The 21,857-nt window shown below is 42.6% G+C and overlaps 1 protein-coding gene across 1 annotated transcript in view; it reads left to right on the top strand.

The window, feature by feature from the left end:
• The window catches only part of ZNRF3 (zinc and ring finger 3), a 406,045-nt gene that overhangs the window by 192,954 nt on the left and 191,234 nt on the right, over positions 1–21,857 (top strand). Inside the window, exon 2 of the mRNA XM_085633383.1 lies at positions 16,978–17,103. Within this exon, the coding sequence (XP_085489509.1) occupies positions 16,978–17,103 (126 nt within the window). The remainder of the gene's footprint in view (positions 1–16,977; positions 17,104–21,857) is intronic.

The following is a 21,857-nucleotide window of genomic DNA, read 5'->3' as shown; positions in this document are numbered from 1 at the left end:
CATCACGCCCACTCTGAAGCAGCTCAACTGGCTCCCAGTAGAAGCAAGGTCCATATTCAAAACTACATGCATAACCCATAAAGCTATGCACACGGATAAACCATCCGACCTCTCAAAAAAGCTCTTAAAGGCTGGGCAAAAGAGGCCGCTGTGAAGCTTTCACAGCCTTCTCCTGATTACACCTAAATTCAAGAAAGGGATATTTTGCGCCTGCTTCTTCTCTGGAAATGCCCCCAGAATGGCTTCCACAAGACTTCAGAGAAAATCATTCTCTCCTTCACTGCAAGACTAAACTACAATTCCTTCTCATTAACAAATATTTGAGCACAACCTCCTAATACTCTGATAGCTCCTGGTGCCACTCTCAAAGCCTAGTCTAGCCTTAGTACCATTCTCTCGGGGGAAAACCCTTATGCCCACACCACAAAGAAGCCCGTCTGTAGTTGCCGGTGAAATAACTCACACATTCAACTCTATTGGACATCGCAGCTCACTGTGAATTATTGGTCTTATCTTTGTCTACTTACTCCCTGAACATCTTGTGCAATTGTATCTATGCTTCGCTACCCCAAAAACTGCTCAGATAATGATCCTAATGCCTTCCTATATTTTGCCTATGCGTTATGCAGCCCAAAGTTAGTAGTTGGCCATATGTATGTTTCCTTACTCCCCATGTTACCATGTTACCCATTGCAAATGTATCCAACCATTGCCATATCATTACTTATTTATGGTGTCGCTACCTCCTTACTACATCAGCCACTGACGCGGAGACATTCATTTATTTCTTACATACTGCCATTTGTGTGTACCTCAGAAATGTACTGCTACTGTTCCATATACCCTCTTACGTATCACCTATGTACTGCAGTTTTGTCTGTATGTCTACCCTAATACGTTTTATGTAAACTACACATTTGCTACCATGTATGCACTGTGAAGCGCTCTGATGCCCTCGGTCGGGCCTGATCTAGTGCTTTATAAAACTTTAAAAATAAAGAGGTTTTAGTGGGGAGTGCAGGAAGGAACAGTCCACAGGATGGACTACTAATTGCAAGCTGATATACAGCAGGCACGGGTCTTTCTGGCATGCATCTGATCGATACAGTACATACATTTTACCAGGAACTTGGGGGTGCTGCGGAAATTGATGTTTTTTGGGGTGGGTGGGTGTTGGTAATGTCCTGTTATGGGAGACTAAATTGGTTTTATGCTGGTAGCTCTCACCGAACGTCAGAGTCAAAAAGATTTGTCCAGAGCTTACTCACAATGGACTAAATAAACCAAGGCATGTTTCCAAGGCATTTTCATTTGCCTCGTATCGGTGTGCTATTGATGAAGTTGCAAATGGTCCTTGCTGCAAGGTAATGTAGTCAATGGCACTTATATTCTCCTTAACTATGCATTCTCGAGACTCCATAGGGGTGAAAAACCAATCCAAGCCAGCCACCTCCATTACTAAAACCTAACACTTTGTGGTCAGGCTAAACCTCGGAGTCTACTCTGGTACAGCCTAATATTTCAGGGAATACATAGGACCTGGGACGCCAGCCATTGAAGATGGAATGTCGTTGCTAAGTGACCCGCCACTATTGCTGGAAGGTTGCTTTTGTAGAAGGTCAAGTTTCCTTCTCACCTGTATGGGAGGGCATAGCCGAATGGTCCATGCATGTGAATGTATCCAAGACTGGCTAGATACATGAAATAGGGCTGAGGCATATGCAGCCCAGACCGGAAGCATGTGGAGTGTGGCCATGTGGGGCAGTCTCTGTCCAGTAAGGCCAGGCCCTGTCCCTTTCAGACCTGATCATTCTAGGCAGGGTCCCTATGCCGTGGGACCAGGCATGGGCCCTTTCCACTAAGGTCCGATTTCGCAGTGTAAAACTCCATGGATGCCAGACAGGATTCTGGTATAGTGAGGCCAGACCTGTGTCAGGTAAGGTCGTTTGGGGGTCAGTGATAATGAACAAGGTTCTTTGCCACTCCGACCAGTCCTGGACCGTTTACAGTAAGGTCAGGCCGGGACAGTGTCCCTGTCCAGTGGGGCCATGCAGGCTTCTTGTCCCCCAAGGCCGGACCAAGGCCCAGTCCAATAAATTCAAAGCATGTAGTGACCCTCGGTGGCAAGGACAATACAGAGCCCTTAAAGGCCGCCATGCTCTTGCAGTGTTGAAATCCCAGAGCTTGCATGAGTGAAAACAAACACCAGACGGGAGGGGAACGGATGTTGGCACAGATTTGTTTTTTTAAGTTTTCAATTGAGAGCTTTGCATTCTGCAGAATGTTGTGGTATGTAAAAAACAAATACATAGCAAAGATTCCTAACCAGAGAATGTGAGAGAACAGATGTGTGCTAATGGGGAGTGGGAGCCGTTTCCACAAACCAGGTATGTGCTTAGAGAGGGGCGACCACTTTTATGGTTCAGCCACTGAAAGGACTCTCCAAGGAAATGCTGGGATTTTGTTTGCACTGATACAGCTTGTGGTGTTCCATTGCGCATTCTTGTTCTGGGCACTTTTTTTATTGTACTGTGTAATCATTCACTGCAGTCAACGTGATTGATTGGAATCGTATTTAGTTATGCTTCATAATTTTTAGAATTTGTTGGATAGACGTGTTCAGGTTAGAGTAGACTAGCGTTCTGTTTAGTCATTGATTATATTGCCTTGTGCCATGCCAGATCCTGTTATGGATCTGTGCGGCGCATTAGGTATATGTATTTGTTTTTCTTCTGTTGGGGTGTATTGTCCTTTGCCTCAACTTTCGACAGTTGCTATGTTTCAAATAATTTTTGCCCATTATTTGGCTTTGGTGTAAACCTATGTGGATCTGGTATGCCATATACTGCCAGTAGTGCCATGTTTAGGTTAAAATGTACAGCATGGTTGATTTGCTGGTTGCTGAGAAGAGATGTGTTGGCAGCAACAAAGAAAACCTAGATCCCCTAACAGCAAGAAGACGGCATGGCTGAACCTGGGAAGGGTTGGATAGTTTGGGAAAACGTAAGAGTTATAACCAATAACTAAACATGGCGTGGAACCTGGGCCCTAGGCACAAGTGCATTTTGGCATGTTTGTAGAAGGCAAGAATATGCCAAAAAGAAGTGAGGATCCCTTCTCTGGTGCAATAGGGGATCTGGAATTAGCTCTGGGATTTGAGGACTGGAGTACTAGTGCTAGTTTTGGGGAAACCAAGGCACAGTAGTTCCTCTAACAACTGAATAGACTTTTTTAGCCCAGAATTCATCAATGACTTTGGTAAATGTAATTTACAGTAGGTTCCATCACTTTGATGTGGATTATGGGTTTTGAAAGTGTCTGGTTGGCAAGACTGTTTCTGGATGGCACTGCCATTGTTTCTCTGACCGAGAGGTGGTGCAGCGAGAAGTACAGTTAACTAATTTTGGGGTACAACGTGCTTAGTAATGGCAGTATGAGAGGTGGTGGGGGGTTTGGCAGCATGTTCCTTTTTAGCCATAACGTTAGATGACAGGAAAGGAACATGCATGTATGTGTTTAAAAGAAATACAGGGTCACCCTAGGTGGATATAGTCAAACTCAAAACTAAAATACATATTGGTTTATTGCACAAATGACTCTTGCAGAGTCCAAGCTGTATTATATGGTTTTATTGCACCCTACTGTAGTTCCCAAAGTACATCCCACTGGTTCAGTAATCGGCTACTTCATTTGTTGTGTTTGTAGAATGTGATTTTGTAGAGCACCTTGTGTGTCTGAGGTTCTTTTGGTGAACTTGTTGCTCTGCTTAATCTTGGAGTAAAGCAGAAAGATGTGTGGTGCAAATACTTGCTACAATTAAGAGAGGATAATGAGTTTTTTGTGCATGATGGGTAGTGTGTATTTTTAGTGTGACCTATGTGGGAAGAGGTTGTGCTGTGTGTTCTGGAACTCAGCAAAGCTAATCTGTAGGCAATCAAAGGCAGTACTGTTTTCTGGAAACATTAAACTCCCATACCTATGGACCAGAGGTATTAGAGCTTGGGCACTCACGGTTTCCTGCTCGAGGTGCTCTATACATAGCTAGCGTTAGGACATTCTCTCAATTCTGGTCACATGGGCCCTGCCCAACAGTCCTGTAGGTTGTTCTGTCTGGAAACTAGGCAATATGAGTGCATATAACATCCCAAAAATCCCTAGCTTCTTTCACTCACCTATGGTAGCTGTGATGGAGCATTCGAGGCCCTGAGTGTACAAGAGATGGAGTGAAGATCGATACAAGGTACATTTGCGTACTTTAGGAAATACATTTAATCAAATAGCAAAAATGTGTAATGACCTCAAATAGGACTATAACAAACATGGGGGCTTATTTGTGAAACAATCTGGCAATGATATCCTGTGTGCTCACTGGATAACTTCAAACTGACCATAGACCTGCAGTCTGTTTGTAATGTTTTTTCCAAGGAAAATATTCATGATCATGAAATATGAACTGCCTCAGGGTTTGTGAATATTGAGCCCATTGCACGTTGCACAATAGAATGGATTTTCGGTTGGAGCAGAACGTTGCTGCAGATCACCTTCTACACCAATAGACCTGAGGGTTCTGAGAACTGATGGAGGTGGGCAACTATACCAAAGCTGATCTTGGTTGTGGAGCAATTAATGGGACTGCCTATCAAGTCAAAATTGGTGGAAAGTCACAAAGCTGAGTGTAGGCTTGGAATTGTGGAGAACACAAATGATAGCATGAGATGAAGTAGGCACAAACGGTCTTTAACAGCTGACTCCATGAAAAAGGGTTGTAAAGGGAACATTGATATTTAGTATAAATACCTTATAATATGATATACAGGAAGACCGTGAAAATGAAATAGTTTAATGATGAATAGCAGCAAAGTTTTAATTTTGTGGTCTTTCATCTGTTTGGTCTTCTAGAATTTGCTTGGATTGAAATGGCAAGTAGTGTTACACGGGAACCCTGCACCACGTCTGGTGGTACCCCGCTGTAGGATGAATAACACGTGCCTCATCTTTAGATTTCGTATGTTGATAGTAAAAATGTTTACGTAGTTCTGCGGAGCTTAATCTTAATGTTAGACACAAATATTAAAACGTGTGAAATTGATGCACTCAATTGTGAAACTGATATCAAATTCTTTGATTCCCAAGGAGAAATTTTTATAAGGGCTTCTATGGTTGCTAATAAAATCCTTCTCTCCCGTTTGGAAAGATGCAAAAGCTTTCTCGGCAAATTGCTGATCTTTACTAAACCGGGATAATTTGCGGGAATTGTACAGTAAAGACTAGGTCATATGGATGAAGGATTTGATTGTGTCAATTTTCTTATCTTTATGTGGGTAACTGCCAAATAATCCACACTTTTTAAACAAAGGCATGTTTGTGCTAATGTATCTTATCATTATAGCTCCACCCTTTTTTCTATGTCGACATGTTCACTTTCCTTATGTTCATAGTAGATAATATTCCTAATCTAGTGACGTGTTTACTGGTATATTTTAAAATGTAAAACTAAACAACACAAAATTAAAAAAAAAGTTGTTGCAATATTTGGGATTCCGATATTGACTCCTTCTGGGTGTGCTGGGAACCGTGGAGTGTATTTACCACTGTCAACTCTGCCAATGATTGGCCAGTGACCAGATATATTCTGTATTGATCACAGGCTCAAGTAATAAACATGTCACTTATTTTTGATTGGAGTGAACAAAATCAAAGTATTCTTCATTGATTTAGTTAGTTAAATCCATAACAATATGCTCGTAGCAAAAAGATGCTTCTACTGAATTTAAAAGAAACATGTACTGGTTTTAAATCCTCAATTGACCATAGTGCATTAGTTTCACAGCTCATTTAGACGAGCTAATCGTGACAAAAAACAATAAAATCAGACTGTGGAACAAAATAGTCTGTTTTGTGAAGCATAGTCTCAGAGGGGACTATTCTGCTTGCCGCCCTAATTCATTGGACTTATTAGCATATTGATATAATACAAAAAATAGAGTCGGGGCTGGAAGAGGGCCATTATAAAACATGTAGACTCTAAAATGCTATTCTAGCTCCCCTCAGACAGGATTTTACACATTTTTCATACATAGTGTAAAATTTCATTAGGTTACAATTGAGCTGTGGATCATTTGGATCAAGACATTTTAATATTGCTGCTCTACAGGTACGAATACTTCTTATATTAAAATGTTTTTTCAATAACTGAAGATATGGTTTTAAGGTAGGACAGACACAAATTAAATGAATTAAGTCCTACTTCAGTGCTCCGCAAATGCTGCATGATTTCGGGCCTTTGAATTGCCAGCTCGGTTGGTCAGCATTTGATCGAATTGAGCCAAGGCGTAGTGCAAGAACTTTGATTTTGACTGGAGTGGATTTTTCTTGGAGCAGCCTTAAAATATTCTGCATTCAGTGTTTGTACTGAGGTTTTCGAACATTGGCAGGCATTTGTCTTTGGCTTATGACCACTTGTCGTCTCCTTTGAATAGGACCATCAGAAATTCTCCCTAAATTCATTGAAGCATGTGTTGGATTTCCCCATGGAACATTTGCATACCTGCCTGTGTCTTGCTTCAGAGGTAAGAGCTTTAGAAAGAGTCTGGAAATCGCAGTTCTGGTTTTTCACAGCCTGTCTCAGTGAATTCTCTTTCGAGGTCGACTTTAATGAGTTTTAGATGGGGTCAGGAGTAAAAGGTAGTATTGTAGCTTTGTGGTTGGTGTTTGGCATGGAAGCAAATCAATTATGTGTTGATGTGTAGAGTTCAGGTGTTGCACCCCTTGATGCTGGAGTGCATTTGCTCTAATGGCTTATGCATGTTTTACAAGATGATTGGCTGAAAGAGAGCTGTTTGTCTTTATTTTTCTATTGTACCACCAATGTTTCCCGCCCGAGGCCTGTATTTTCCAAGAGTGAAATAATCTGTTTTCCATTCATCCATCTCCCATCACATGAAAAAAAAAACTGTGCATGTTTTCCTTGATGATTCTCAGCAGGCTAAACATTAGAGACATGTGTTTTTGTTTTTATTTTTTTGTGTATAAATTGGTCCATTTCTTACTATTGTCAGTGTTTCTTCAGTAGTTAGAATACAACCTCACATTGTCACAAGTGGGAATGGGCACACATGAAACACACGGCTACTGCTGATGATCTCACCCATAGGACAGGCTTCCAGAGCACCTTTTAATCATGTTAAGGACCCTTTTTAGGTTTTTCTAGGCTGATTTCTGGGGTTTTCCAAGTTGCTACCTTGACTGACTCAGCAGTGTTCACCTCAGTGCACCAGACACGGTTTCCAGCAGTAATGCATGAATTGCTTTGTTAATGTGGCATTCCTTTAAAAGGGTTACGATGCCCCTGCAACCAATTTAATGTCTCCCCAACACAAGATGATTTTTCATTTATTTAATTTCATTTGTACAAGCTTTAACTACATTTTGGAAATTCATCTATTTTTCTTCAAACGTCCGCTTGTGAGTTCTGACAATGAACACACCGTCTTGAATACGCAATTTTCAATTTTGGTATACATGTATTAATTCAACCAAGCAAAAACTTTTAGTAGGCTGGGCTGAACACTGGAGATCTATTTATAGATAATTGGCGAGCTACTACTTGTTGGAAAACCCTGTTCTATATTCAATTATTACGCATTGCAGAGAGTTTACCTAACATAAGCCTGCATTGATGGTTGTAGTGTGATATGTGGTGCATATTTGTGCAACATTCGCTGCCGACAGATGTACATTTTGCATTCTCTGAAGGTTTATTGGAATGTGAAACTTTAAAATTAATATTTTGTAATCGGGCACTTTTTTGTGTTCTTTTTATTTTTTATTAATTCTCGCCTACTGACCACTGTTGAAAGACCTCTTGTGCACAAAACCAGTACTCACAGTGGGCTTTGTCAGCTCATTGCTTGGAATTGGTTGACTTTCTTGTCAATCTGCTTGCTTTTTATTTCCCCTCCCCTTCTGGTGTTTGTCCCTGCCCTTGAGCAGTGCTTCTTTACCATACTTTTGGTCAGATTACTTGCATTCTACTGCCGACATCTGGGAACTACTTTTTTCTATTTGTTCCAGGACTCAAGAGTCCATGTGAGATATTACTCTCTTCCCTTATGTACTGCTTCCCCCATCACTTCCCTGCCTCATTGTACTCTGTGTTGCTGTCTCCTGCCAGCTCATCCAATGCTTCCCCACCCTGCTTGCCATCTTCCTCTGCCCCAAACCTCTACCGCCCCTCTTGCTTCCTGCTTCTTCCCCCCCCCCCCCTCTCTTCCATTGTTCAGCGCTACTTGACTTCGTTGACTTCCCCTCACCTTGCTACTTCGCCATCTCCTTATTTAAAAAAATTAAGTTACTTTTTTTCTTTATTTTTTGAAAGGCAATGTAGCTGCCGTTCACAGTCCAGCTAATCCTTTGTTCTAAGCGTGTATTTTCACACACATTTTTTTCACTTTGCCAGTACAGGATTGGGTCGGCTATCTTGGAAAAGTGAATTAAAAGTAAGCAAAAAGTCTACTATGTCATGTTGCACACGTGCGTGGTGACACAGGCAAACATTTGTCATGTTGATGGGGGTCAACTATTATATATATACACACGTGTGTGTGTGTGTGTATATATAATATAATTTTCAAAAACTAAGCGTACACTCGGGGAATATGCTTGGCAGTTGTAGTTTATTACAGTTACGCATTTCGACTGTGAACAGTCTTGATCACACACTGAATCAATGCAGTCTCTCTCTCTCCCTCTCTCTCTCCCTCTCTCTCTCTCTCCCTCTCTCTCTCTCTCCCTCTCTCTCTCTCTCTCTCTCTCTCTCTCTCCCTCTCTCCCTCTCCCTCTCCCTCCCCCTCCCCCTCCCCCTCTCCCTCTCCCTCTCCCTCTCCCTCTCCCTCTCCCTCTTTCTCTCCCCCTCTCCCTCTCCCTCTCTCTCTTTCTCTTTCTCTTTCTCTCTCTCTCTCTCTCTCTCCCTCTCTCTCTCCCTCTCTCTCTCTCCCTCTCTCTCTCTCCCTCTCTCTCTCTCCCTCTCTCTCTCTCCCTCTCTCTCTCCCCCCTCTCTCTCTCCTTTTGTCATTCACATTTTTCTTCCACCCAGCAACCGCATATTTCATAAATCAGTGGGTTAGCTCACTTTAGGCTTTGGTTAACTTCAATGTGAGTGACCGCATTCTACCCTTTCACAAGGAGCACATCTGCACACAGTGCAGTTTCCTTAAGGACCAGGAATTAGTGGTGGCACGTGTGCTTTTGACATAAAAATAATTTTGCTTCTAACAATGCTTTTTTCATAATGATGAGTGCCAGGCAGCTCCCCTCAACAATAAGTTTTAACAAAAAACATTAAAATAAGCATTGACAAAGACGAAAAGGCTGACAGCCAAAGCTAATCAAGTGCCTTGCCAATGCTGGTTTTCTTATTGCCGATGCTGTTCAGAATTTGCAAAGCCAAAAGGTCTGGTAAAGTTTTTCAATTATAAGCTCTATTGGTTTTTCCAGTGCTTGTTTTATAATGGTATATTTGTTGATCGACTGAATATTTCTATATGTCACCTGCAGCATTAATATTAGCTGTATATTCCACATGTTTCACAGAGCATCCATTATGTTCTAAACCTGCCTCTGTTGTGTGGACCATGTACTTAACTCATTTGTGCAATGCCCTTTTGGACCATATATGCCTGGCATATTGCTGTGTGCTACACCCTTGACACAGTTTGCTGTGCCATTTGCAGTGTGCGAGAGCTATACTTGACACATTTGTACAGTGCCTCTTGGTAGTGTTTCATGCCTGCCTCATCATGGTCAAGGCAGTTTAAATGAACTTGAAAAGTCGCCCAGGGCAAATTGGTCTGAATTGTTTTTATGAACAAAAAGTGTAATTGAAGAATGTTATGTATGGGCCAGATTCCTGGTAATGGGGCATAAAACAGTGACAGTTTTTTTATCGAAGTTCTCTAGTTTCTTATAAAAAAGTGATTTCCCTGACCAGGTTAATTTAAATTGTGTGTATTTTCCAGTCTGGGGAATTCTTCAGACTCTTACAATGTTTGCTTAATCCTACCTGCACTCAATGTCTTGAGATGCTTCGGGAACCTCTGATGATCTGAATGAGTTCTTTGTGCAGCAGATTCATACTCTCCAAGCCAACTTGGCCAGGAGATCGCATACCAGTACTACGGCACCACCTTTTATTTCTTAATAATATTTCTGGTGCCCATCGTGAGCAAGGCATGTGCAGTTTCACCTTGCTGGAGGAAGGCACAGTAGCAAGCTTTGTAAACCTGCCCTCTCCCGTGAACCCGGTCTGGCACCAGTAGCGGAGTCTAATCCTCCTCATTTACTCTGACCACTAACTCCAATAGAACTCCTCTTTCTTCTGGATAAGTGCTGCTAAGTTTGAAAGATTCCGTTTTGACGCCATCATTAAAAATTCTTATTTATCACTTTTGCCCAATTATGGGACGATTTGCTGATCTTGAACATTCATCTTCTTACAGTTTGGCCTGTCTGATATTCCTCATGCTAGAAGGTCTGTCCTGGTGGTCGTATAGGTGAAGCACAGGCTGAAGAGGTTCAGCCTAGCCTCCTGAGAATGGATCTGTTTGGCACCCTTGACACTGTGCTGCAGTGCGGTTTTCTAGACAGACTGGCTAGCTCAGCTGGGGTCTCCGTACTGGCCATACAATGTTTTTGTGTACTTCTCTTGAGCTGCATCATGAGTCTTTGAGGCCCAATCTAAGATGGCAGAGTATGGTGCTCCCCATGGGTCTTACCTACCACCAATGTTTAACACCTGTTTGCGTCATTCATGTCTGCTTTATGAACTGGAATGTTGGTCTTGGCTTGAGAGATGCTACCGTGTAAATCTATCTGATGGGCAGAGCCATTGGAAGGATATCTCTTTGATGCTCACTGGAGATGATGTGGAAGGAAGGAGGTCGCTTATGTTAGCGGCATCAAAAGCTGTTAATAGGTCTAAGAATAAACTTTACTGAAGAGGAATGATTGTAAGATTTAATGAGAGTAATCTTGGACTAGTCACAGTCCCAAAGTCAAAGGTTCATCAAAAACTATTTTGATAGTACTATTGGTTTATGTATTTTGCCTTAAAGGAATGGTGCATCTAATGCCATAGACCTGTTGTATTGTTTTATCCTGTTTATTATATTAACTTAGACCCATCATGGCCCTTTTGTGGTTACGTGATTGTTTGGTCAACAATTCTGTGACAGCTTCACATTTGGTGATTATAATGATTATACACTTAACTAAATATTTTAAGCAAAATAGAGAAGGTCTCATTCAAATTTATGTCCAATGTTCATGAAGTAAAGATAAATGCGCCTAGACAGTATGAGAGATATAGGTGTTAAATTAATCTGTTACGGTGCGTTTTTGTAACTTTTTTTAAATTTAAATGGCTGTTCTTATTTCTGAATTACAAAAATATTTTCTTCCATTGTGCTTTCATAGGCCTGTGACTCATCCATGTTTACATCACTCAGTCTATGTACCTGTCCAGGAACCTTTGTTGCAGCGCCTTTGACCCTCTTCTCTAGGGATTACTCGGGATCCCCATATTCTTGTTAAGTAGATGGTGCTAGCAGCATGAACCTCTTTTAGTCTTCTTGGTTGGAGACATAACGAGCCTTTGGGATGAATGCTGGACTCTTTGGAGTGTAGGATCATTGGGACTGACGTAGGCTGAAGATGGAGTGTGACCGCTTTTTCGTAGACTTGGCCTAGATAAATCGGCTGTATTGGAATGTGACCTGTAGAGTTGGCCATGGTCTAGTGCGTCCTGATAGGAGGGAGCTTATCCACTTATCAGAGGTTGAGAATGTTCCATTAACCTACTGGCCGAAAGCACCATCCGCTAAGGGTACCTCGAGTCCACAGATACGTTCTTGTAGACTAGCAAGGAAGCACTCCAGAGTTGCTAGCCGTGTGAAAGTTCATTGTGCTTGGGTCTATTTCTTGGAAATTTGAAGGCAGGTGATCAGTCATAATGCATGGCTGCTGGATTAGCAAAGAGATATTCTGAGCACTCCGCTGTCTAAAACACAAAACCTCATTTGGGCACCCAACTTTCATCTATCCTGGCCTCTGTACAGGCAGCTGACCTGGTATGGCATGATTTAATTCTAGGTAATTCAGAAGGGGAGTGTGTGTATCCCGTTGAGACATGTTTACATAAATCAAGTGTTTTGAGAAGGAGGGTTCATAAAAATGAAAAGGTAATAAACAGATTATAGTACTGCTTTGTATGGTTGGATTAAACTGGTTTAAGATTTTCAGTTGTTTAGAAATTATTATGCCAAGAACCACACGATTTTTTATCAATGACTAAAGCCAGGATTGGAACTCGCGTCTCCAGGTTCCAAGAACAGCAGTCTAGTTAGTCGTCGACAACCTTTCAGCCGGTCTGGGTGATTGATTTTTGGATTAAACTGTACTATTTGGGACTGATTAATTGACCACAAGTTAAGTCGGAGTGTAAATGTGAGATGTTGTGGTTTGTTGAACTATTGTGTTTGCTTCAAATCTCTGTGAAAATCTGATCTTCTGAAAAATGTTCAGCTCAGTTTGTACCATGTAAGACACTGGTAAATGCACTTTGCTTTTGTGTACACTATGAGTAAATCAGGCAAAGCTTTATTGTCGACTGGGCTGTCTCATGGGTTATACAAGGCAAGCTCTGACTGGGTCTCTGAAATGTGGCCTTTCCCCTCCAGCTACAAGATCTGTTTGTGTATCGCTGTAAAATGCCTCTGCCTTTAGGATTTTTGACAGTAGACAAAGGCCTTTTGAAATCGATCCCAGCCGAGCCACTCACCCGTATCTGTAAATGGGAGGCAGACTGATGTATATATATTTTTTAGCTCCAGGTTACTGAAATATTTCATCTATGAAGAGGAAACAAAATGCTAGGAGTTCCTCTGTCCACCTCTCTCTGTAACACGAACACACCCCCTTACCACAAAAAAACGAGGCACACTGCATGCTCCCTACTCACACACACCTACTCCAGCATCGGTACAATTATGGCAACATGGTTCATATTGCTCACCACATCAGGTACCGGTGGGACAGCAGTGGCCAGGCGAGCTGCCGCATATAAACCAGCAGAACAGCACAGCAAATGCTGTCCATCCCAAAGCAAATGCAATTTGGCTCTGTGTCTGCATCACTGCCCGACTGACCGGAAGACTTCAGACTATAGAAAATGCAGTGGCCAGACTTCACCCCACACTCAAATTACCTCAGGCCTTCAGTGGCGCCCCATACACAAAGGTGCAGACTTCAAGCTCCTCTCACACACATACAAAGCTCTGCACAATCTAGGTCCCTCATAGCTCAACAGCTACATCAATTTCCACATCCCGACCAGAAACCTGCGAACGGCTGACCTCCTGCTCGCATATATCGCACATTCGCAGAGCCAAAGCCGATGGTCAAGCTTTCTTGTACTCGTTCCTTGAGTGCTGCAAGAAACTGAAGTCTTGTCTCTTTACCCAGGCCACAGGCTCGGACAGCATGGTCCCCTAAGGTAGCTGTAGTGCACAGATATCCTCTTGGATAAGACTGGCGGTCTATAAATCCATAATAGAACAGGAGCAGCCCTGCAATCTTCTCACAAACCGAGCCGGTAGATGCAGCGCGGCAGGAAAGCAGTACTATCTCCCACACACCATTATGGACAGCAGCAGTGCAAGCCTCTCTCACATAGAAGAACAGTAGTACACTTGGCTACCAGAACAGTCACCGCATGGGCAGTAACGCAGCACTGCTCCCTTGCACCGGTCAAGCAGCACCACCACCCCATATTTCCTTTACTGCAAGGGGGCCATCTACCTCGAGTGCAGCGGCGCACACTGCTTTCACTCACACACCTCCCGACCTTTTGAGTCGACAAGGAGAACGAGCTCCGGTGCCTTTGAAGGGTGATGGCATTGAAATCAATGGAGAGAGGACACTGCAAGTTGGGGGGTGGGGGGGGGCGGGGAGGTGTGCGCATACACACTGTGCTCAAATTTATCTTGTGTGCAACAGGTACAAAACCGACTACGAAGCGCAGGTGCAGCATGCACAACTGCAGCGCGCGCAGCACCAGTGGAGGCTTATTTTAAAATACGCAGCCGGGGGAGCGCGGGAAGGGATCGGTGAGCTGTTCGACCTCGAGCAGACCCACCAGTAGCAGTGCACCCTTTCTACATCCCACGATTAACAGCACTGGCGACAGGATAGCAAGCTTCCTTGGCACAAGGAGGCGCCGAGAGACCAGAAGCGGTGCAAGGTGTTGGACTTTTTTAGAGTCCGCTTCGAAAACCTTTGTCAGATGCACCCATCAGCAGAATGCTTTCTGTAGTCTCGACTGACTTCTGATCTCTAATACATGCATGATGGGACATGTTTATACTGTGCTGTATCTCCGATATGTATTGCTGAAAAGCTAGGTTGTGTGTGTATACATGTGTAAAAAACATACATTTTTTATATATATATATATATATATATATCTATCTAGGTAGATCTAGATAGATCTAGATAGTTAAATAGGCTTGTTTTGTCATATAAATAAATTTGAATTCAGATTCCTGCACACATTGAGTAAAATTAACGCCGGGAGGTAGCAGAGCTTCACACCACGCCCACCCATGGAGATGACCAGGCAGTTTTCCCATGCCCATTCAGTTTGTGGATTCTCGATTAAGACGACGCACAGGCGAGTGGGATGTCCTTTGTAATAAGATTTTTTGATCACGTCCAAGTACACCTGCCTCTGGGACAGCGAGAAACCTGGTTTCTGAAGCATTGATGCCAGTTGCGGCCGGCATGGCTCGTGGGTGGGGGGGGATGTCGCAGTGGGTGGGGGGGGATGTCGCGGGGAGGGATGTCGCAGGGAGGGGGCGAGGTCGTAGAGGGTTACGCACACGGAGGATCATAGAAAAAAAAAATACTTACCTTAAGATCTGGTACCGCGTCTTCTTTGCTCCTGCTCTCCTGCCTCCGACAGGAACAGGAAGCATGTTCCCACCCCTAAGCCAATTGTGATTCATCTGGGCGGCGTGACACGGTGCTTAGCCAGGGGCTGGAGGGGTGGGCATGTTCTCCATACAGGCTGCAATGCAACCTGCATGGAGAAGGGGAAAGTGCGCATGACTGACTTGGGCAGACGAAGATGGCCGACCAAACAGTCATTGGACTCTCGGGAGTGGGCAAACCACTCCTCCCCTGCCCTGCTCTAGAAGTAGAGCAGCACCGCCCACTGGCAAAGGAAACCTAAAATGGTAATAACTAAAAGTTATTACCCTTTTGTTTTTGCTTCTCGCACTGTGAGAAAGCAGTCTGGCGGATGATCTGCCAGTGATTGATGTTTGCAGGTGATGGGAAAGCTGCCACAGATCTTTGGTTTAGGAGTTGTCTGCATTTGATCTGATTGTCTGGAAATTAACTGCCTACTTCTCATGGGCATTCAAATTAAAAAGTATACCCCGGTTTATATTGCTAGCATATTGCAGTCCTTAGCTGACAGGGATAGGTTTTTCCAGCTAACCTTTAGGGTTGAAACATTGAATATTGGTGATTCCTCTCTGTCAAGATGCTCCTGGTAAAATAACCTCACTCCACCGCCTGCCCTCTCAACAGAACCCCACCTAAAAAAAAAAAAAGGTAATCTGCTCTTTCAAAAAAGTTCATGCCCCCCACAAAAAACGTTGCAGCACGTTTTTGTTAATTGACTTGGCACCTTTTCTGAAGTGCCCAGAATTGCAATGCGATGCTGTAGTAATGGCAGAATTCATGCTATATAAATAAGTCCTGCCATACCATGATATTCTTTGTGCTGAAGGATCCAAGATACAGCGGGCCTTTCCTGGACTTAAAGCATTGGATCCACCTCACCCCCTCCTCTGCCACCCAACTTTTGTGTGTGCCCCTCGTATTCCCGTACATTTGATATTCCTCCCTACTCCTTGGTGGGAGGTGCGGTGGTTGTTGTTTTGACTCTTAAGATTTTTACATCAGAGGGCGTTATGAAAGAAGGGGAGATTAAAGCAATAGTTGACTAATGCATTTTGATAAAACAATTTGCCCTAAATGGCAAGTTAAATAAAATATACTCTTTAAATAAGACCGTGATCAGAGAGAAGTTTATAAAACCACAGCTTCATGTTGACCAGCTTTGTGACCTGATAAAGTTAGTAGACATATACTAGGATTTGCTAGTAAAGTGACATAGAATTGTGCTCTGTTGGTGTCTGCATTTGTGCTTTCTCAAACTATTCTGTTCCATGACGCTTGGCGAATAAAGTCTGAATGGGCATTACTCTGTGGAAGTCACCGTACCTTCTGTTTTGTAATGCAGTGGAAGACCCCCCCCCCCCCCATAGAAGCTGCACGTAGAAGTGTAGCCCATACTTATGAACACAACATTGCCCACAAATTGCCACTCTGCGTCTATTTGCAGCTGGGAGAAGTCTTTGGAAAAGACAGCAGAGTGGACAAAGCACTATTGAGCTAACTTTTAAGAAAGGGTTTGGTAGAAGCCTGTTCTGCCTCAATTTATAGGAATAAAACAATTACAAGAATCAAATAAGTCCATTAACCATGCTGATTTACTTGAACCCTCCCCTACAATCTTCAATAATGCCTTTGGTCTTTGCTATACTGTGTTGAGTGTTTAAATGCTGTTTTTACCATACCTCTATACTGTGCTCTCTGTTTTTGCGTTCTGGTTTGCACAACGCCATAAAAGACTAGTTGTGCACCCAGCCTCGTTCTTTGCAGGGGGCTAGACTCCCCTTTAGATTGCGGTGATCAGAGTTGGAACGGAGTCTCTGGTTGTGCTCTTGTGTGTCATCAGTGCATATGCGGGTGCTCTTCCTGTACCCATCTGTGCCTCTGTGAAATGAGCGTGCTTTGTAGCTTTTCTGTGCCTTGGCACATAACTGACTCTTTGCTCTCTTTTGTCTTTAGATGCACCCACTTGGTCTGTGTAACACCAACGACGAAGAGGACCTGTACGAGTATGGCTGGGTGGGCGTGGTGAAGTTGGAGCAGCCGGAGCTGGACCCCAAGCCCTGTCTGACTGTCCTTGGCAAGGTAAGATGGCTCATGTCAGCAGGACTAGTGCCTTCCTGGTCTAGTGGCGGTGAGCCTCAGGACACCCTATCTGACTGTGGAGATCAATGTATTGATGAAATCACTGATTTGTGCCAGGTCCTTTCATCCAAGGGTTTAATTCACCATGGTTTGCTCAACTCTTTCATGGCTGTCTCTGTTCTGCAGTGAACGTAGTGAAAAAGAAAGGAGCAACCCTATTACTTAAGATAGGGACTGGGTGACAAGAGTGAAACCAAACGCGTCCCTGAAAGAGGTTGTGGATCATATGTTGTATTCTAATAGTAAATCAACACCGTATAATCACAAATTCGAATAATTGTCGTACTATACACCATTAAACAAGTGGCCTCAAGCATACAAAACCAATAATAGATATTAAGAACAGTAATGACAACACATTATTTACAAATATACAAAATCAATTTTTATTCATAAATCTTGTATGAACATACAATTTTCACATATTAAACTATTTTAAAAAACTATCAAATTGATTAAAACAAAACTACAATAAAAGTCGACGCAGCGTTTCGGTGAATTTTCAAATGGATCACCTTCTTCAGGACAGAGTTTTCTGTTTTGACTTATTTTTCAAATTAATGGTCCCCGTGTCTCTGTTCTGCCTCAGCTCTTCCGTGCCTGTCAAGTGTCCTTTTGGGAGACCTTAGCACCACATTGTTTGCAATCTCTTTGGGTACATCCTATTCTGCTCCTGCTTAATTGTTTGTCTTCTGTGACTGTTCAGTTTACTTTAGGGGTTATCAGTGCTCAGTAACACTACTTGGATGAATATCTTATAGTGCCCTAGGGCAAAAACGCCCAAAACCAGGCCTCCTGGGAATCGCTAATGTATTTGGAGATTGCCCACTCAAACAACTATACACCGTAAAATGTTTTTTTCATGCCCAGCCGATGGAGGTAAAATATTACTCATGCCTTCACTCAATTCAGCCCACTTAGGGGCATGACAGTTTGCTACGGTCCCACATAAGCTCATGGCGAGTGCCCCACAGTGAGAGTCACTACATCCCCTTGTCAGCATGTTTTCCATTTCAGCAAACAGATGATGTTATAGATCTGTGGTATACTGGTTGTTTTACTGTAAGCACTATGGGATCTGCCTTCCCTGCACTCTTTACCCATGCTTGTCGCCAGTGTCTGTGAACATTAACCACTTGCAGAGCAGAAAGCAGATTGTCCCTCATTTATAACCCAATTCCACCTGCCCTTCAGATGACCTTCCCACTCTTCCATTTATTTTGCCGGCAGCAAATGTTGTGCTTTGTGGCTTACTGTCTTCACGTAAACTTATAAAACTTTTACTGAGCACACTGAAATAAATGTGACCAGAACCTGCACATGAAAGCACATTTTTTCAAAGGTGGTGGATAAAAAAACCATAAGTTAAGGAGGCAGATATGAAGGGGATCTAATGAAATACTCTCAATACATCAGACTCTGCAATAAAACATGGCAACATTTCATAGTAGCAGTTTATTTATTTTTTTTAATTTTTTTTTCGGTTTTTGATATCATAGTTCATGAATGCCACATGGCGCCCTTTAAAGGCTATTCACAGTAGGCTCCAATATTGGCAGCAGTTTATGTACATGTCCATTAGAGATTCACGACTGCTGCAAAATGTATCGCAAGCAAATGTTGGTACCACAGCCAAATTATTCCATCTCTGCTAGAGTAAGCTGTTATCATAAAAATACATTGAGAATCATACGAGAAATGACACTATATAATCGATAATCATGTGTTTAAGCACGACTACTCATCCACAAGGGTCTCACGGCGCAGGGGAGGTGCCGGTTCCACTCCATCAAGGAGGGGGTTCTGTCAAAGAGCCACATTTTGAGGTTTCTCTTGAACACCCGTATTAAATATTGTGCCAGGATAAAATGCACATCGTGCAGTACACTCCTCATAACACATGCTTGAAGGTTGCTCTGGTATTTTATGGAGCATCAGGTTAAAGTAGGGTGCTGCTCATGGATGGTTCCAGTATGCTACTATGATTATGTATAGTGCGCTAGCCTGCTAGGGGTGCTCCTCAGGAGTGCCAGGCATGATCTGAATATTCATGCTCGTAAGGAGTGATCGCTGAAGCTCAAGTAGGAAAAGACTACACATTGTGTGAGTGGGGCCAGAATACCCGTTGCTCTGACAGTAGATATTGCAGATATTGAGGCCTCTGTCACTTCGCTCTAATGTAATGCACCATCACACTATCATTTCCTTTGCCCCAGTATGTAAAATACCACTACAGTGCTCCAAATAGGCAAACCACTATTGCCTTTCTAGTGCCACAGTTCCTTTCCATTAAACAAAGCATCTTTGCATCGCTGTTGTTCTTTGCCCAAGAATGTAAAATACCATGTTGTGTCCCCGCAATTCACCAAGTACCTACAGCATTGTTGTCATTCCAGTGTCCTGAGTCTCTCGCTCAGTATGCAACGTAGTGTCCACCTACCATTGATATTTCAGCATCCACATTGGAAAGGGATTATGCCACGGGGGCAAACTGCGATCATGCACATACAAAAAGAGATGTAATTGAGCTTTTCAAATGTTTGCAGATATTATTAGGTAGTCTGTTGATGTCAGTTCTGACAATCTTTGTGTTTTGGTGTGGACACTGGGTTTCAATGATGGACTTATAGTAGGAAAGGCATCCCTCTATGTTAAATATATTATACATTACATTGCAGGTGTTTTTTCCTCTTCTTCCTATGTCCAGAAGAGGCTTTAATTAATGGGGCTGAAACGTGTCGACTTTCTTTAATTGGAGGAGTCCTGCTTTTGAATTTTAAATAACTTAAGGTTTCCAGTACCCATATCAAGGTTAATGAGGGCTGGACCTTCCCTCGAGTGGACCCTAAATGGACTATATTCCACATGGGAGTGTTCATAAATAAGAATTGCAGCCATATTGTATTACAAGATGCTGGAAGATCGATTAGAATCATATACATTTGTTGTTTAGTCAGTGTGTTTTGTTCTTCTTTCTGTTACGTATCAAATTGTGTTTTTTGTTGTCAAGGTACAATTTAATTGTTTATTGTGCACACACCTTTTAAGAGAGAAACCAGGAGAAATGGTTTTTGCTTGTGAATAAGTTAGAATAAATGACGTTTTGTATAGTTATACACATGGCCAGTGATTAATTTGTATTTTCACGGGCGTAGTTGTGATATCATTTGTTCCCGCAATATACCAGTTGTTTGTTTTCTGTAGCCTGAGCCCAGGTTTCGATGGGATTAATAGGGCAAACCCCTAAATATCTGTGCATGTTTGTGTCGGAGCACCTGTCCTTCAAGCAATAGTCCCATTCATGAACTTTCACCTTTTTTGTGTCCGCAGCCACGCTTCTCTCGAATGTGGAGTTGGAGTTCCTGTAAATGGGATGGTTGTCCATATATCCTACATTTCAATAGGTGGTGCCCCTGGAAAGAGAGGGGGTGGGAGGGGCCAGACAGATATTGCTTTTGGATAGGTATGTTTGTTTCCATCAGAGAATTAATCACCCACTGTGAGTGGTTGATTTAACTTGCTGGCATTGGTGCAAAATTAAATTTGTTACTTCTGCTTTGTAAGTTGTCAGTTTTTGGAATGTTTCTGATGGACCCTGTGTAATGCTGTAGACGAGGGAGATAGATCCTGGATGGCGCAAGAGGCAGAAGAGGACATGGATGCCCCTGATCTGATGGTGACATGGACGCCCCTGCTCTGGTGGTGACATGGACGCCCGTGAAACGATGGTGACTGCATCCTTGTAGCTTTCATTTCTTTATGCAAACATGAGAAAGGACATGCAAACCTAGCAGTTTGAAAACCATTTAATGCATTCCCCAGATTCCTCATTTTTCTTTTTAGGTAGAGCCTAAAGATTGCAAAAGATGTTTTGTCGCTTGCCAAGAATATAAATGTGCTTACAGCCCACTTATTGCTCAGCAGTAGTTGGCTTTTTCGCTAGGTTGCCTGCTTCTTACTCAATGCGTGCCTTGTCCTTCTTGTCTGTCCCTCTCTTGGAGAATTGCCAATTTACTTCTGATTTCTGCCCTTTCACTGCTCTCTTTCAGGGATTTACTTTATTTTTGTATGGTCTTAAGCACTCCATAAGAGTTATCAAGCTGTCGCTTTAGTTTGCTTCTCTTCCTCCACTTTCTTTCTCTGTCACCTGTGCCCTTCTCAGCTGCCACCTCATGATGCGCTTGTCCTTTTGTGCCTCTCCGTGCCGCGTTGCTTTCTTAATCATGTGCTTCTCACTCCAAGCCCCATGTTGCTCTCTTGCACCAGAGATGTTATATAGCATAACTAAAAAACATTGGCAAAGCATATAGATCCCAAAGACGAGATGGATTGACTTTGCCAATGCTGGTTTTCAATTTTAAATGTGTATTAAAGTAAATTGTTGACCAGCAGAGATTAGAAAAAGAAGTTAAGCTTGAGAACATCGCAAACATTCCATCAGTTACCAGAATCATATATTGTATAAAAACCTGGGAAACACTTCCAGATTTATTAATAAAATACTTATAGAAATTGCGCAGTGTTTTTAGTGCATTGTCCAAGGCTATTCTTTCAATTTTTTGTAGAACTGAATAGAGAACACAAATAACTTCCTTCCCCAAACAAACTCTACTCTGTGCGCAAAAAAAACCAACTAAATTTGAAAACAAAGAGAAAAAAGGAGGGAGGAAGAAAACCCTTAATTATTTAATTCA

Source organism: Triturus cristatus, chromosome 11, assembly GCF_964204655.1.
Source record: "Triturus cristatus chromosome 11, aTriCri1.1, whole genome shotgun sequence".
NCBI classification, from domain to species: domain Eukaryota; kingdom Metazoa; phylum Chordata; class Amphibia; order Caudata; family Salamandridae; genus Triturus; species Triturus cristatus.
The sequence above is the reverse complement of the archived record's forward strand: the minus strand, read 5'-3'. Positions and strand labels throughout refer to the sequence as shown.